The 17,907-nt window shown below is 38.1% G+C and overlaps 1 protein-coding gene across 1 annotated transcript in view; it reads right to left on the bottom strand.

Moving 5' to 3' along the window:
* Positions 1 to 11,051, bottom strand: part of tmem132e (transmembrane protein 132E) — a 114,439-nt gene extending 103,388 nt beyond the window's left edge. Inside the window, exons 1-2 of the mRNA XM_016253068.1 lie at positions 10,798 to 11,051; positions 8,884 to 9,811 (exon numbers count right to left, since the gene is read on the bottom strand). Coding sequence (XP_016108554.1) covers positions 8,884 to 9,811; positions 10,798 to 10,864 — 995 coding nt within the window. The 5' untranslated portion in view covers positions 10,865 to 11,051. The remainder of the gene's footprint in view (positions 1 to 8,883; positions 9,812 to 10,797) is intronic.
* Positions 11,052 to 17,907: the final 6,856 nt, after the last annotated feature.

Here is a 17,907-nt window from a genome sequence, read left to right as displayed (position 1 = left end):
TGCTCCTCGCCCAAACAAACAACGCATAGCTCGTGTGAATCATCGGGTGTCAGAAACCGCTGACACGGATGTACACACTTTCTAAACGCTCCGCTAGTGCTCGCCATAGTAGGAAAAGAAAATGCTCTTACTTTGCTTTTGGAATGCACGCTTCAAACAGAACGGTCAGTGAAGACGAAGAAGTGATGATGTGCGCTACCGGCGCCTATTTTGTACTAGTTGCGACGGTAGTGACGTCATGGCTGTCGCCGGGCCAAACAAGTTGGTGTTTTTTCAATGTAGGCTTCAGACACGGGTCACGACGAGGCGTTCCCCATAGCGACCCCTAGAGGACGCAGTTCGAAGTTCCACGAAAGGGAACGAGAAAGTTACATTTACACACTTTAACCTTTAAGCATAGTAGTTCATTTGTACACCTCTCACTGTCAGAATGCAGCAGAGATGAATGGAATTCTTCAGTGATACTTAAATAAAGTTACTGGATATAGAACACTAGATTTGTGTAATATCAATTTCATGACAGATTAACCAATTATTCAACAGGAAGTGTTCTTTAAGAAGGTTCGCACTTCGCAGTCAGAATAACAGCTTGATTGCAGTACATAAACACATGCCAAAATTACTGCAGTATTGAAGTGTTTCTTTATAGCTATAATGAATCTACTCTCTGGCCAGTTCCTTGGTAAGCTAAAGGCCCCGATATAGAGTACTTCAAACGAAATCAAAGAACGAACTGATGTGACATCATTTCGAACAAAATCATGCCAAAATGAAGTTTGTTTTGTAAGTTTGAAATTGCTTACCAAAGCAAACTCTCCGGAAAAGTTCACTCCAGCTGCAAAACCTTCATACTACCACTGGTCTGTGACGATAACGTAATAGGAGGTGTGCGCTGAGGACCCACTTTCTTTCATGTGGAACTCTTTTCTGGCTCATTTCGTCTGTTGAGTCTGTCCAGGTAAGATCTCCGCAGGTGAAAACATGAATACACTGGAAAGCCGCTTTATAGTAGTAAAATTAAGTTGTGCTTCTGATTAAATGAGACACTGATACTGTAAAGCTGCTTGCTTTTAAGCAATCTATTGAACAAAATGCCATAAATAAATATGACGTGACTTTAATGGAGTGCTACTTTGCAGAGCTCATACTAACATACCCATGTTGCTATGATCAGACGCTTTTCTTATGCTTTCTATAAAAAATGCAGGTTACACTTTATTTCGATAGTCCACTTTAGACATTCTACTAACTATAAGTAACTTAGTAACTACATGTCAACTAATTCTCATTAATTTGCAACTACATGTCTACTAACTCTCAGAGTAGACTTAGGGTAGGTTTAGGGTTAGTAGAATAAGTTGACAAAGAAAGTGTTAGAAGATATTAAGCAGACAGTCTACTAATACTCTACTAACTGCTAGTTGACATGTTGTTGCAAAGTATCTTACTGTTAATAGAATGTCTAAAGTGGACTATCGAAATAAAGTGTTACCAAAATGCATGCCGTTTTCTCATTTTTGTTGTGTTTATTTTGTTACTGAGAGGAAAGCGTACATATTCATCTAAACAATGCTTTCAGCAGTGGGGACGGCATCGGGATGTTCGCTAACAGTATATCGCTGCTCACGTAATTCGAATTTCGTTTTACCCCTAAACGAAGAACGAAAAAGAACTTCGCTGTGAGTATATTGGGGCCTTAAAGCTTTCAACACACAAAACTTGTCTTTATTTAGGTTGCTCTTTAAAGAGCCCATTTAATTACTTGTAAAGCACAGTTCATTCCTGTGTTACCATATTTCCTGTTGAAAAAGGAAATTGGAGTGGAAGGAGAATAGTATAAATATTGAATTGTAAACGTGTATAATCTAAGAGCTAATTTTACATACATACATACATACATGCATATACATATATATATATATATATATATTAGCAATGTAGATGACATCAAAGCTAACACACATGGACTAAACATTACAAAACTCCCATTTTAATATAATCTCAAACCAGCCTAAGAAGGTCTCTCAGCAGTGCCGAGCTGGCTTTTAAAAAAAAAAAATGTAGGTTTGTGGCAAGCTATTCTTCCTGACTAACCAGCTAAAAAGATGGGGTCATTAAACTCTATTCTTTGTAAAACAGCACAGTTAGCATTAGCCCTTTATAACTGCATTATTACTTGTTTCCTTAACCTCTGATTGTACGTGTCCATGGTCCACAAGACCATGGGGTGTCCAATTTGTCATTTTATGATTTAGAAGAGTCCCCAAGAGTGGACCTATTTGTGGCTTCGATATACAACATTGACGTTGCTGCTGGTCACATGCACAGTATATTACAGTGTAAAGTACACTATTAATAGTGTACTTTAACCAGCTAACTTTCATGTCTGTGGTTGCATATCTGAAACTGTATCAGGGAAAATGGAAACTGTATCAGTGATCTGACTGTGATGTATTTGCATGAGGTCAATTTAAAAACCTGTTTCTGCATATCACAACAGTAAAACATATGTTGGTTAGTGTCGTGAGAAGCGTTTAGCTTCTGTCTTGGTCAGACTTAGCCATGCGGGGAAGAAAATGTCGTAAATGTAGCGCAATAAGATTTCAATTGACTTTGACAGAAGGGGGCTGCATGACCAATTTGCAGTAATGATATAATCCTTGACGGCAAAGATGGCCATGTTTTATGAGCAAAAGAACTTGGCAAGTAACCCATACTGTTTTGCCAATACTACTATTGCAAACATAAAAATTAAGTGGGATCCTCAGGTGACAGCAGTTCTATTGCTTTACACAAGTTTTATTTGAGCAAAGCTCTCAATTAATTTCACCAAAGACCACATTAGATTACCAAACATCAAGGTCTTGAAAATGGTTGCTTAAGTTAACAAACCCTTAAGCTCACTGAGTAATTTAATGTGTGATACACTGTAAATCAAAAGGCTTTGGTATGATCTAAAGGATAGTTAAGCAAACATGCACCTGACCTTGTGTGCCAAATCGGTGTAAGTTTGGCGGTTTGCGAGAGGTGCGACACTCGGCCTTTACTCAAGTATTTGAGTATGAGAGGATGATGACTGCATTTGAAATCTGTCTGTTTTAGCACTTCGGTTTATCTTCTGAAGGATAAGAGGCACGGGAGAGAACAAGAGACCTTTCTCCTTTGGGTATAATATATGTTATGTTGCATGTCAAACTGTCGATTAGCAGTTCCTAAATGTTACAGCCAGCGTTTAAAAAGTTCAATATCTTTAGTTCTAACAAAATCATCAAAAACAGTCTACAGGCAAAAAGACCTCTTCTGTTTATACTGTTTATGTCTTGTTGTAGTAACTGATGTTGTGTCAAAACTCTTCAACAGGGTCTCCAAACTGGAGGGCCACTGCCCTGCAGAGTTTAGCTCCAACATGCCTCAGCACACCTGCCTGGACATTTCTAGTATGCCTAGCAATGCCCTGTTCCAGACGAGGTTGGAAGTGGGAAGATTTGAGTTGAAATGTCCCACTTCAAACTTCAGTGAGTTCCAGTCAATCACACGCCACGTTAACATATTGACCTCATGATGTCGCCATGACACGAGAACTTTTCATGTTTTTGTGTCAATTATGGCAAAAACTAAAAAAATATATATAAATGCTGTCCTTCGTTTTAAAAACAGTTGATGAAAATCAAAAATTAAGGTATCATTTTATAAACCTAATGTGTAATGTTTTTAAGGTAGCTACACACTATGCTCGTTGGATGCAGTGACGTCAAATGATGCGTCTCGCTGGGGTCGGGGTTGATCGATCTGCCCCGAGTTCACAGCTCGGATGTCCGACTTCAAACGGCATTCTAGATCTTATTTCCAAGTAGGAGGTAGAAAACATCTGAATTTCGAGTTGTCTGGAACGCAGCATAAGACCTTGATCAGCTGATTCAGGTGTGATTGATTGCGGTTGGAGCTGAACTCTGCAGAACAGTGGCCCTCCAGGAGCAGGATTGGACACCCCTGCTTTACAACCCCATTATCTCATTGTGAACACAGCACTGTACTGGATTATGGAAAAAAACAAAATGTATGGCTGGGACTTGCTTCTATCTGTCATTTGTTGATTGGATTTTAAAATGTGCATATGTGGATGGGCTGGGTTTAAGTGGACTAAATTATTATATTTTAATTTAATATATTATATTTTTTGATCAAACATTTCACAGTCAAAACATTTTTAAATTATCTGGTCAAGTTTAATGCTACCACTCAAGATTGATTCATTCATTTGAAAAATCCTCACTGTTTTTAAGCCGAATAAATATCGCCCTGATTAATTACATTATATGAAATGTATATATTTTAAGTAGAATAAATAACTACTTAGAATTATTATTAAATACACTATACTGCTTGTTTAAATAGCTTCAATATAGTGGTTAACAGCTTGTAAATGTAGCCAACCACTCGCTTGTCGCTTAACTACTTTCAATCACGTGATGCAAAGTCACTTCCTCAATGCTAAATGCTAATGCACAAATAACAACAAGCTTGAGGTGAACGCTTGCACAGGTGGTGCATTTAATTAAACTATATTATGGCAGATGTAAAAAACAAAGTGATGGCTATAAAGATATGAGAACATGGGGGCAGTCAGCCAATGTCAGCAGTGCGTGGAATGGGGCATTGTGGGCACATTTCTTCATTGATTAGAGTGAGTGTGACGCAGCCAGATGTGGCTGACCAGCAGAGCATAGCAGTCTTGAGGTGACACCTCGTTGAGTCACCCAATCAGACGTGGGGACAGCGATGACACATCCTATAAGAAACGTGGGCAGAATAGGGCTCACTGAACACAATGAGCTATAGAGCACAGGGCGACGATACACTACCTTCAGGCAATGTAGTTTTTTGAGAGGATTAAACCTTTCTCGGAGTAATTGGAATATATGTGCTTTCATAACCTTCACCCTCTGCTACAAACATCATGATAACTCATGGGTTGTTTTGTGTCTTGCAGCCGTTCTGTTGTCTCTAATGGCATGCTTGTGTACCTTTAAAAGTTACTGTTCTCTCATATAATATAATTTATCTTGTCATAGATGAATGCGAGCTGTAGCTGAAACATGCGGTCAGTGCCCTCTCATTAGGATAATGTTAACATCTCTATCATTTCTGGCATATTCAGACAATGGATGCTAGTTCTTGAAAATAATTTATGAAATCTCTAAGAGGTAAGATAACAATGACAAAGACATGCAGAAAATATTGTTTCATCCTCAGCATACTGCCATGATCAAAAGACTATGATAAGAGAATTCAATAACCCAATAAATGTATCATTTGTGATATGCAAATTTCTAAGGCCTCTAAATCAACCTGATCAAACTTTGCTGCAAAACCTGTTGTACACAATCCACTCCACAGTGTCTGAGTGATAGTTTATACTTTTTTAGCAAGTAAAAAGTATTTTAGTATATGTATGCTTTATGTTTAGAATGCATTTCAAGATGAACACTTACTAGACTGAAGCAACTTATGTTTACTTGATTATACATCAAAAATATTCTTAAAATGTGAGTTTCAAAAATTATACATCAGGCTTTTGAGGAACATTTGTTTCTACATCTCTCAATCATCATTGAATGATTGAGGAGGGGGGGGGGATGTTACCAACATTTTCTCTTTTACATTGTCTAAAGGTTCAGTAACCTGTTCCATTTCAAAAAGATAGATTTTTCTGACTATCTTTCAGATGTCAGGCCTTACAGGGTTGTATATGTATGCAAAGGATGAGCTAGGCAATCACTTTGAACCATTGAGATGGCATGAAGTGTTGATAAAGGTTAGGCATGTTATTTTTCCATTATTACTTAACTGTTTGCTATTTAAATCCTTATGTGATTTGTGGATGCAATTTGTTTTCATGGGTTGACAAAAAGGTCCAAAACAAATGCGATCAGAACACGATTTAGCCTACACACTTTCTGAATAAAAAGTGCAATCTCACCGCTACAATGCTTTGGCTTTGTTAAAGTGTTCAAAATGTTGCTATGCAGTATCTAGGCTATTTTGGGTTGTTGCTATGGTGCTGCTTAGTGGTTACTAAGGAGTTGAGGGTAGTTGCTTACTGGCTCAAATGCATGGAGTCCATCTCCACGTCTCTAAGATATTCTGGTTCCTAAATATGGCCTCCCTTCAATGTATGTTTAAGCAGTTGTTTTGACAGTTTTATCATCTGCAGGCTGAAGAGATAAATAATAGCAACAGCTTTTTAGAGCATGATTCATGTCTGTAGTTTCACACATATATTAATAAACACTAACTAACTATATACTGATAACTATCATGGCCAAGGAACTTAAAAGGAAAAAAAAAATCCAATGTGACATGCCAACTATTCTGTCTTCGTACAATTCAACAGCTCTGTTTTCAGCTTGAAAACATTATATTTAAAACTGTTTTGTGACCTCCTGGCTAGGCAAATGATTGAATGTTGCCACTGGCTTTTGCCTCACAACATCTGTTTGTCTGAATTGCTGGAAACCGATTGTACACATACTAAAGTATTCAATTTAATTTAAAAGACATTTAAATGCTAATAAGATACTCACAACAATCTTGTATTGCCTCAACAGCTCTGAAGTAGCCCCCTGGCAGACGCAAATATTATGATTTTTTTCTCTCAGTTGCTAGATGTACAACGCACTGTTTTTCATGATCATTCTACAACAGTAAGCCAGTCATTTTTACGGTGTGATGACTCACAACACTGTAGATCTAAAATGTAATATTTCTCCATGATTAATGCCTTTAAGATGCAATCTCTATAAATAACAGATGAAAACAGTTGAATGTCTTAAACTGTAAGAACAATGAAAGGAACCTGATGGTGGGAAGGAACGTGAAGTGGGTGGTGACTTCAGCTGAGCTTAATTAATATTTAAAGACTTCCTTTATTACATCTTTAATAGCCTTTTTTGTTGGTATCCCTCAACTTTTGGCTCCCAGCACAGTTTAATTCACCTCCCATTGAGTTGACTGGCTCAGAGCTCTCAACTTCAGACTTTCATCTCCGTTCTTTCTGCCTGAGCTTTTATTGTTCTTCAGCTTTTCCTTGGAGAATTAATGCCATCATATTGAACCACAAAAACTCCAATACGAGTGCATAAAAGTATGAGGTCAGAGAGATTTACTGTTTGGAATTTAATATCATAGCAAACTGAAAAACTACTGCAGATGAACTTTCATTGAAGATATTAGATTGGCAAAAAGGTATTAAATCATTGCCTCATGACATGGAAAAGAAATTAGGTAACTGCTCCTTTACGATATCAATCAGGTTGATGGCCCTTTTTGCCAAAATGCCCCAGGATGAAGATAACTCTCCTAGATTTCACTTCCAAACTAAGGATAATTCTCTACATATGCCATAACATTAAGAGGATTAGGTTCAGAAAATGGATCATGATGCTTCTAGTGACAAGCAACAATGTATTCTGTCACTATCTGGACACATCACTTTAATATGTCCACATCTGCTCTATAATTTGGCTTTTCTTTTAAAGGCTATATGGCATATTATACTGATTTATATGTCCTGAAAAGGAGTTTTAAAAGGTGTGCTCAATATATTTTTTTCTCATTAAAAAGTTTTACTAAAATAAATGAACAGCACTTTGGAAAAATCTGTTTAAATCATGTACACTCATATAATCAGTAGCCTAATAAGAGCTGTTATATTTTTCCACATTTGTCTCATTGAGACACTCTTGTTAAGGACATATGACCAGACGAATATTACTTGCTTCATTTCAAAAAGCTTCCTGTTATTGAGATTTTTTTGCTCCCTGAATAAATGAATCATGTCTGACCGTGAATAGAGCATAGTGTGATGCTGCATCCACACCACTAGGTGTCAGTATACCAAGACAGCTTCCATAAAAAAGCAGTGCATTTTTTTTGCATTTGTTCTCCAGTATAGTGGCAATCCAGAAAGCCTAACAATAATACAGTCCAAATAAAAATATACTGCACACACTGCAACGTCTTCTGACCCATAATGACTGTCAGACAAAAAAATCAGTCCACCCCATAGATACAAAGACTAAAGTTCAGACTATGTCAGATAAAACTTAATGAACTATACTTGCTAAGGCTACACCACAGCTCTGCCTGCTCCTGTTGGGGTTAATGAGTTTTCGAAGCCTAATTAATTCATGGTGAATTTCTAAATTGAACTCTGTGAGTTCTGTGAGAGACTCTGTTTATGAAGTGTTCCTTCGACATGCCTCAAAGAGCAGCTAATATCCTACCTCCCCTCCTATTTCTCTCATCTGAGGAAAAAAGGCAAATTTTCCTCTGCCTTCAAGGATTTAAATAATAATTGTACTACACAAGAAACGTAACCCTCCTATTCTGTTGATGATGGGAAATAAAATAAAACACACGCAAGATGAGAAATATGCCTCATATCCCCTTGGCTCTAATTCAACAAGAACTGGGTCAAGCTCACGAGAAATTTAATTTGAACATATGTCAATTAATACCCATTATGTCTTTACGTTGAAAAGCAGAATCCTTCTCACAATCTCCTAAAGCCTGGCACTACACTAGAGATTTAGTTAGATCCTCTGTGTTTTGTGTCTCGTCTCTTGGAAATCAGTTTTTACCTTGTAAGGAAGTCAATGAGATTTTTTTAAAGCTCTGGAGCATGCAGAAATTGAGACAATGAATGACACAGGAATAAAGCCTGACTTGGTGCATATGCACTGCTATGCACAAATAGCAGTTCGTGTACAACAGCTATGCAATAACTTATACTTAATAAGAATTTGCTTATTATTAAGTATAAGCCCAGCTAGAACCCCCCCCCCCCCCCCCTTTGCATAAATAAATAAGAATAGGCCTTACTTGAGTGTAAACTGCTCCACAGTAGAATTTGGGACCAGAAGCAGGTAGATGTTGAGGGTCTCTCCTGGCTTTAATGGCCTCTCTGGTAGTCTCAGAAAGAGGTTCTTGTCAAGCTGTTTGTCAACCACTAGTTGTTCCTGACTGGGCTGGTACAAACTGATGCTCCCAATACGGAGAAGGGGTTGTTGGGATGAGCTCTCCCCTCTGGATGCCCCTCCTTGGCGTGGGTAGCTCTCCCCACATTCATCATTGCTGTCTGGATCATGGAGAGTATAGTAAAGCTCTACTTGAAGGGTCTCCCCACTTAACTCAAGTCCATCTGTCCCTGAGAACTTTCTGCGACCCAGTGGTGCTACATTAACATTAAACCATGTGGAAGGGAGATCCAGTTGGGCCAAGCACTGTGCCAGATTCCCTTGAAGCCTGCAGGAAGTTTTGATCTCCCGAACATCTCTAAAAGCATGCAGCCTCACACATGGAAGCTTGTCCTGAATCTTGAAGTCATCCCAGTCCCGTCCTGCGATATAGAACAGCACCTGAACCAATGGGTTACTAGCAAAAACTCTAGACTGTACAATAAATGCCCGGACCTTCCAGTTGACTGTCACCCGTCCGGGAATGTCCAAAGGACTTGACGGTTGCAATAGGTCCTTGGACAATGTCTGGTCTTGGGTGAAAGGTCCAAGTGAGATGTTGATTGCAGGCAGCTCTTTGGTCTGAAAGACCACAAAGCTTTCTGAACGCTGAAGAGGGTGTCCACGTTGGCTGCCATATGGTGGAACTCGGGCCTCTTGGAGAAAGAAGGCCAACTGTGTGTTGGAGAGCTTAAAGTTGGCAGGGAGGTAAACTTCTGGTGGGCTGGAGGTGGTACTAGTAACTGGGACACTGAAGAGGGCATCTGAACTGGTAGGGGAAACTTTACCAGCAACTGCAAAGACAAAGAAACAAGAAAAAAATATGGTTAAATATGCACTACCAATACACGGTTGTAGCCAAGGACTGGAACAGATAGCACATAGGTTTAAACTCAGAAGAGCAGATCCAGGAATTCAGGAACTCTAGAGTTCATGGAACCCTGCTCCTCCTCAACACTAAACCCTTATGTGAGCACCTAAGTGGGAACCACACACACCTTTACAGGGAAAGACCCTTGAGCTACAGCGCTGCAAGTGGCTCTTGATGGAAAACAACTACAAAATTACAGGCAACAATGTGTTGGCTTTATTACAGCTTATTTTTGCATAAAAAAGGACTCAAAATATTTTCCGTATCTGCTGGTGGCAGGGAAATATTCTCCAATTAGCAAGAAAGGGAATGCTTGTTCTCCCTTTCATGCCTCAGGAGATCAGTTGGCTCTGACAATAGACACTGATTAATGGCATGCAAAATTGAGAGGTTTTCAACCGAACTGTTCAGATTAGAATTCAGTTTCAGAATTTGTATAAATTCAAATAATGAGCAATAAATTCATATAGTGAATACACTGGCTTCAATGAGAGGACAAAGCTGGTCATCTTAACAGAAATTCTCACTACTTGGAGTGAGGTGAGATATCGACTAGCATGCAATGGTTTGTCTGATAACATATTGTACACAGAAGACATCATTGATCTTTTGGGCTCTTAAGATTAACTACCTAAGACTAGATGCCCAATCGATTGTTGAGAAACTTCCACACGCTGATCATAATCTCCCTGTACTGGAGAGAAATGGAGACACTTGGAGAATAACTGTAATATTTAAAGCAAAGTTGACTAAAATTCAAATAGTTGTATAAATCTTTCAAAGCTATAAAAACCCACTTGTATGGTAGAGTTACAGTATGAAAAGGGACTGCCTTTTGTTTTCTATTAATATGCACTCTATTCAACTATAGAATTTGCCCTCAAAAATGTATGGAACAATAAAACATACTTATCATAATGACAAGCCGAAGTGAACAGAGAATCCATGGCAAATCCTGAACAACAAAATGTCCCATATTCCACAAATTCTTAGCATTTAAATGGGGTACTTCACAACTTGAATCACTTCACAGGTAGACAAAAAGAATATCCGTGCAGCTGAAGCCAAACTGTTGAAAATTTTGATAGCTGCAGATCAGGTTCAGTTCAAGCTTTGAAAACCCGCTCAAAGTCTCCAAACTTAGTAAAGTAAAAGTAGTATCCCCTCAGTAGTAATCCAACTGTATCCAGAACCTGCCAAAAGATCTGAGAGAGACGGATCACTTGTGGCTGTTGGGAGGCTCCGAAAGCACCTCCTGCCCTGCAGCATGATCGGAGTGATTCCACACTAACATTCGCTCACTCCATCTATTCTCTGCAGTTCCTGTATGAGTGTGACTCCTCCCAGCAGATCCCGTTCTCCTCTTACAGCCTGAGACAAAGACTAGTCACCGCCCTGTCTCACCACACCTCACCTAACCCCAAACTGTAATAAACTCTTTAGCTCTCATTCACAGCCAGTGCAAAAGCACTCCTCCCAGGACACCACCATGGCAGACTACAAACTACCCTATTACATTCATCTTCTCCCACTGGACGTGTTGAGGCAGACTCTGAATGTGTCTGCGTGAGGGAGAGTGTATTTGTTAGGGGGCTGGGTTTGGGGGAGGGATGCATAGCTTGAGCGCCTTCAGGCAAAGAGCGGGGGATTAGTAGGAAGATCACTGACGAATTAGCTCTCCTCCTTTCCTCATCCAACGGCCTCTGGAAGATAAATCTGAATGGAGATGGGGGATGGGGGTTGAAGGTGGTGGGTCGTCTACCCTTCCAATTGCCCAAAGAGTCCTCAAGAGCTCAGAGAAGGAAATATACTATCAAATGTGGGACGATGCTCTGTGCCAAGATACACTGCTTCCACAACAAATGAAAAGTCCACACAAAGAGCAGCAAAATATCATTCACACAATTTCTGATCAGTACATTCCTCAGCAATAATGTGACATATTGAGTGCCGCTTTCTGTGAAGCAAATTACATCTTTGAGACTCTTCTTTCAAGACAGGTTCCCTCCACTCCATTACATTTCTGACGTTTATCATCGAGCTCATTCAACAGAAAGGTTCAGATTATAAAAGCCCATAGATTGGGTTTCACTCACGCTCAGAGGTTTGAACACCTTTTGGTGTGGCTGTGGCCTGTGGAAACAGATATGAATACCTCTTAAAGGGATGAGCTAATGCCTCTGAAAGCCAATCTATTACAAACACATTAAGCACCAAAGAGCTCCTCTCAACTACTTTTCCAGATAAAGGCAGTCTAATGTATATATTTCAATAGCATCATCGGATTATGTGCTTGCAGTGCCTCCAGGGATAAACACTAGAGAGGTCACAGATTCAAATAGATCATGCCCATCACTGCATAGGCTCTGCACTGTGTCAAAAAGAAGGCACATATGGGACTACAACATGACACCAAAAGTCCACCCCGATCCCTCCTCCCAGCCCCACTAATAGACCTCTTGGTTTAGTGGAGTGGCGGCTGCCGTTGCTGAACTCAGTAACAGGATACACATCTGTTGGTCAATGACTGTGGCTCGAAACAATCCTGGGGGCTTTCTGCAGCTTTTTAGCCTCAGCCTTATGAGAGATAATGGAATCGTCATGTGTAATACGACTTTGAAATGTTGAAGCTTCACTGTTTAATTTAACTCGCCGTTACTGTAATTTTTCTCTGTAATCCCACACTTCTTTTTTTTTTTTTGCCACATGGGCAATGTAAGATGCTGGATGGAAAATAAGAAATTCCCCACAAGCATTCGCATTTGCTTTGAAATAATCTGTCTAGCGGGGCAATTGCTCTAGGAAATAATCCATGAGGCTTTTTCTTAGAAAAAAAATGTGACAACAATAAGCATTATAAAAGAAGTCCCCCACCCACATACACCATGCACACAGCCACACACATTATGAAAGTGTGCGCATCTTACAATTGCAATCTTGATGCTGTCATTTGTTTTGGAGTCTGTTAAAGTTTGAAAATGCTTAAATGGCATTGTGTATTATTTCCCGGTTTGAATTACTGAACAAATTGAACAGGGTAGTGTGTTAATTAACGAGCTGTACCTCAGAAACATCTCTATAAAGAGACACAAGAAGTGCTAGTGTAATTGTTCCATTTGAATTATTGCATTCAAGTGTACCCAAAGGAAATGCGCAGAGAGGAAACTGAATGAAGAAGAGGCAGAGAGAATACAAGATGTGACATGTGATCAAAGATTAGGATGATGCAATTTGAAAGGTAAATCACCATACCACAGACAAGGAGAATGCAACATTCAATTTTCAAAAACAGAAAATTACGTGATTGAGAAAGTCACACCTGTTAAACTGAAGTAAGATTTCATTTCATAAATAGAAGTAACATAAGTAGAGGTAAAATAGATAATCTAGAGCTGCATGATTTTGTTAAAAAACAACTGTTGATTATTTACTTTGATACTGTAATCAATTAATATTCATGAATAAAATTTACAATGATATACTTCTTTTGTTTGGGGCAACTGTGTACCGACTGATTACCATATTCTAAAAAAGCTGAGAACTGTGTTCTCGGATAAATATATTTCATGCATCAGTAAAAACCAAGACATTGAATAACTTCACGTTCTTAGCAGTATAACAAACAAAACTGTTCATCATATTTTGTATAAACTGTTTACAGAATGCTATGCAGCATCATGTTATAATCACTGAAGCTCCCACTGCAAAATGAAGTGAAATATAAAACGTATTTGTGTAACTATATCTGTGAATCAGATTGCTGAAATCTCATTAGGTGTTTATTGTTATTGACAGGTCTAAAGAGTAACTTAAACGCCTCTTATTTGCATCAAATGGACTGCACACAACAGACACCTCTGCAGTTACAAAACTCAACCGAAGCAAAAAAACATTGTAAATTTAATATTTAGGTAGACCTAAATGGAATACTTTAATCAGCAGTTTCACGTTTAGTTAATCATAGCAGCTGTAATCATAATCTTCATTGTTGATTTGATTAAGAGTGCAGCCCTTTACAGTTTTACTAAGGGTTTTAATGTTAGCTATTTGTCATATCACCTTACTGTACCTCATGAATTCATCAGCATTTCGTTAGGCCAAATAAAGAGCCCATTAATTCACCAAAAATACATTCAACAGGAATTTATAACCCCAGGAACTCTGAAGCGTACACCAAACCTTTTGATCCATGGCTATGCTAACGAGTCTGTCAATCGAAGTGATTCAGGGGCTAGTGAATGAACTCTGGCTTGAGTTAGCATGACAAGTAACAGTTGCAAATGAAGTGATTTACATAAGAAAGAGGCGCTCCAACCGTTAGCATCATGTCAAGCCTTGCCGTACCACAAATAGTGACTACCATTGCATTCTCTTCATTACAGCACCATGGTTTCGGTTTTCACTGAAGAGAAGGTGCTGAAAGGAAATGTTTAGAGGGAAATGGGCTTTATATTCCAACACTAAATCGTTGACCATATTTTGCCATTATTTCAGCATTCAATACCATGAGGCCTAATATATTTGCTCCTCTTTGCGCCACTTGTCCTTGTCTGTCCTACAAGTGCCTTTTGCGATGAGAGGATGAAAATTGACTTAACAGAAAATGTGAGATACTGAGCAGGGAGCTGATTGCTAATGTGATGCCACTGCTTTGCTGCAGTCATTTATGGCAGAATTAAATGAAAGGGAATGAGGAGATTTGTCATTAAGTATTTGACAGGATATAAATCAGAATCCAGTGAATTTGGATGGTGAGGCACATTGCCACACATTCAGATCATGAAATATGTAAGTGGCTAATTATAGCAACTAAGCAAAATTATGATTCTATATGCAGTAGAGAAAAAATTATCCTTGTTACCAGAAGCTGTAAAAATGTTAGAATGACAATTTCAGCATTTGAACCTGTACAACATGGCTCAGAAGTGGATAAAAAGAAATATATTAATGTTATCTATTAACTAACTATATTATTCTATAATCTTATAAACTGATTCAGTAATTAACATATAAAATACTATTATTTAGCATTACAGTGTGATTTGACTGACTCGGAACTCATGGATCTGAATATATGAAATAAGATGCCTGACATAAACAAGTATATTCATACCTGCCCACAAATACACACACAGACACAAACCCACAAGTATTTTTGCTAACTGCATTGATTGTACTTTAGAAGACATGAGTTTAATGAGTTGGGGGGGGGGGGGGAAATCACAATAGGGAGAGGATTTTAATGTGTATTGACTAAGGTGTCTGGGTATGTTAATAAATGAGTACAAGTGGAGCACATTGCTTTCACCTTCATAAACAATACAGTCTGTAGCATCTTAATTATCTGGGAGGCGTTTGAAAATATTTTAAAGGAGTTTTCAGTGGCCTTTATGAAGATTTATTAATAAAGATTATTGTTTCAAAGAGGTGGATTTCTCATTTTAAGTCTCTGTAGAATATGATTTAAATTATATGTACGCAACTGGCCTGCCCAGTATCATTGCCCACAGAATCACACAAAAAGTTCTGCAAAATTTAAACACCAGTCATTCACAAAGTTGTACAAATCCACCCATCATTTAACAGATATTTTGGCTAGATTTGATTATGCATTCTGCTACTAGTAAGAGTGCAGTATTCTTAGCTCAGTTTAACACATTTTCCCATATGTAAATCCATATGTAAACAACTTTGAATTATAAAATAATTAGCAAATTTCAGCAACATTCAAAATATTAATTTAAGGCCAACTAAAAAGCTTTAGATGGAATATAACATGTTACCTGGCAGGGACATGCCAATGACCCATTTATGTACACTTTACATGAACTGTAAAATGCCTGAAGCATTGTCATCATTTTTTTTTCATTAGACATGACTGGTACATCATATAGAAAAAGCATGATGGAGAGCTTATATTCATGAAAACGTCATTAACATTCAGTCAACATAGATTTAAATGAAACAGATGTGTCTCTCATAACTTGGCTCTCACCTTCTTATGTTTCTATGGTAAAAAAAAAAACCTAAAACTCCCTACCAAGTCACCATAACAACCAGCTTGAGGTTTTGGTATAGTACTCATGAGGAACGAGTAATACAATAATACAATAAACCATAAAACCTTAAGCCTGAATATAGCTGATGAATTTGAAAAGATTGTACTCTTGGCCCGTCAGCTGTTGCGATCCACAGGGGACACTGCTCTTATAAGCTATGACTGCACTTCACATGTAATAGTGAATTAAAAAATAAATTAAAGGAAACCGACCTGTCTCGCACACTTTGGTTCTCACCTTCTTCTTTTCCCATAGTAAAGGCCCCTAAAACCCCCTACCGAGTCACCATAACAAATAACAGGGTTCGGTACATTATTTCTAAGGAACAAGTAAAGCTAGAAGTGAAAATCCTGCAATATCTACAGATGTTCTATCGACTATCGATCGCAACAGATTAAGATCCACCAAGAACACTTTTCATTAACGTCTGCACCGAGAGCACCATTTCAGAACAGTTTTCATTCAAGAAATGCTAGTCGTGGTCTTTCATTGGAATGACTTCATTAAGCTGGCAAGGATTTAGAGATGAACACCCTGCCCATTCCTTACAAACTGCTTATCGACAAGTAGTAAATACACTAAACCATAAAACCTTAAGCCTTGAATATTGCGGATGAATTTGAGAAAGATTGTGATCTTGGCCTGTCAGCTGTTGCGGTCCGCGGGGGACACTGCTCTTGATAAGCTACGATAGTACTTATTCAAATGTAATAGTGATTTATGGAAAATATGAACATCAAAGTTTAATGTAGTATTATAGGTCACAGCCAGAATAGAACCAGATAAATGACAGAAAATCACTGGCACTATTACTGCTTGTGTTATAAAATACAGACATTTTACTGCACAAAACCATTTTCATTGTCTTCTCTCAAAGCAAAATAACTACACGCTCATGTGACAAGTTCATTCAAATCATTACTGATTAGCCAGTGAATATGAACATTGGTGTGACATACACAAAGATACTCAGGAAATTGAAGTGACATGTCTTGTGCATCAACTGCGCCACTCAAGCTGTCATCAAAGTCTTTCATGCATGGCTGCCACCAAAGTGCCTCTAAATTTCAGTTTGCCCGCAGACACAATGGAAAATTTCAATGAATATGTAAGCATCATACTTATATAGACCTAAGAGATATGCATCTTTTGGTATTGCAAAAGCTTTTTAGGATCAATTTACTAATCACTCATTAGAAATCTTCTCACACGATTAGTAAGGATGTTTTTTAACATTTCAAAGGATGGACTGAACCTGCTGGCAAACCTAGGAAATTGTTTTCATCATAAGATATATATATATATATATATATATACACATAAACGCATCATTAGTGACTATTTCTATGGGTCACTAAACATAAGCTGTCTGCCATATTGCAACAGTCAAAACCAGTCCGTGAACATCCAAATTGACTGCATCTGCAACCATAGTTATATGTATGAATATCTGTATCTGCAATACACTTCAGCAGATGATTTTGCTAAACTAACACAATACAACAAGGCAAAGGCGTTAGCTAGCATAACATCAAAAAGTGACCACCTTTAATACTGAGTTAAAACATATAAAAACACAAACTATTCTCACCTGTGAAAGGTATATCCCATTGTTTGGGAATTTAAATCTCTGCAGTTTTAATACCAGAGGCTGCGCAATGTTGCGGCATCTTGGAAGACTCATTGATTTTTACTGTAAGTGATGACACGTTGATTGTTCCAAGACATTTGTGGCATATACATATTTATGATTTTAATATTTAGATTATAGTGAATAAATTGCTTCCATTTTGGTTTGCTCTTCACATCAAAATTATTTCAGAAGACTATATATAACACATGAACCAAATGAACCAATTTCATGATACTTATGATGCTTCTGCATCATTTTTTAAGCTTGAAAGTAACTGCATTACTGTTATTTAATGTTTAAAAGCAAAGATTACAACACTTTATTTCA

This window comes from Sinocyclocheilus grahami, unplaced genomic scaffold (genome assembly GCF_001515645.1).
Source record: "Sinocyclocheilus grahami isolate Dianchi unplaced genomic scaffold, SAMN03320097.WGS_v1.1 scaffold1153.1, whole genome shotgun sequence".
In the NCBI taxonomy this organism is placed as follows: domain Eukaryota; kingdom Metazoa; phylum Chordata; class Actinopteri; order Cypriniformes; family Cyprinidae; genus Sinocyclocheilus; species Sinocyclocheilus grahami.
The sequence above is the reverse complement of the archived record's forward strand: the minus strand, read 5'-3'. Positions and strand labels throughout refer to the sequence as shown.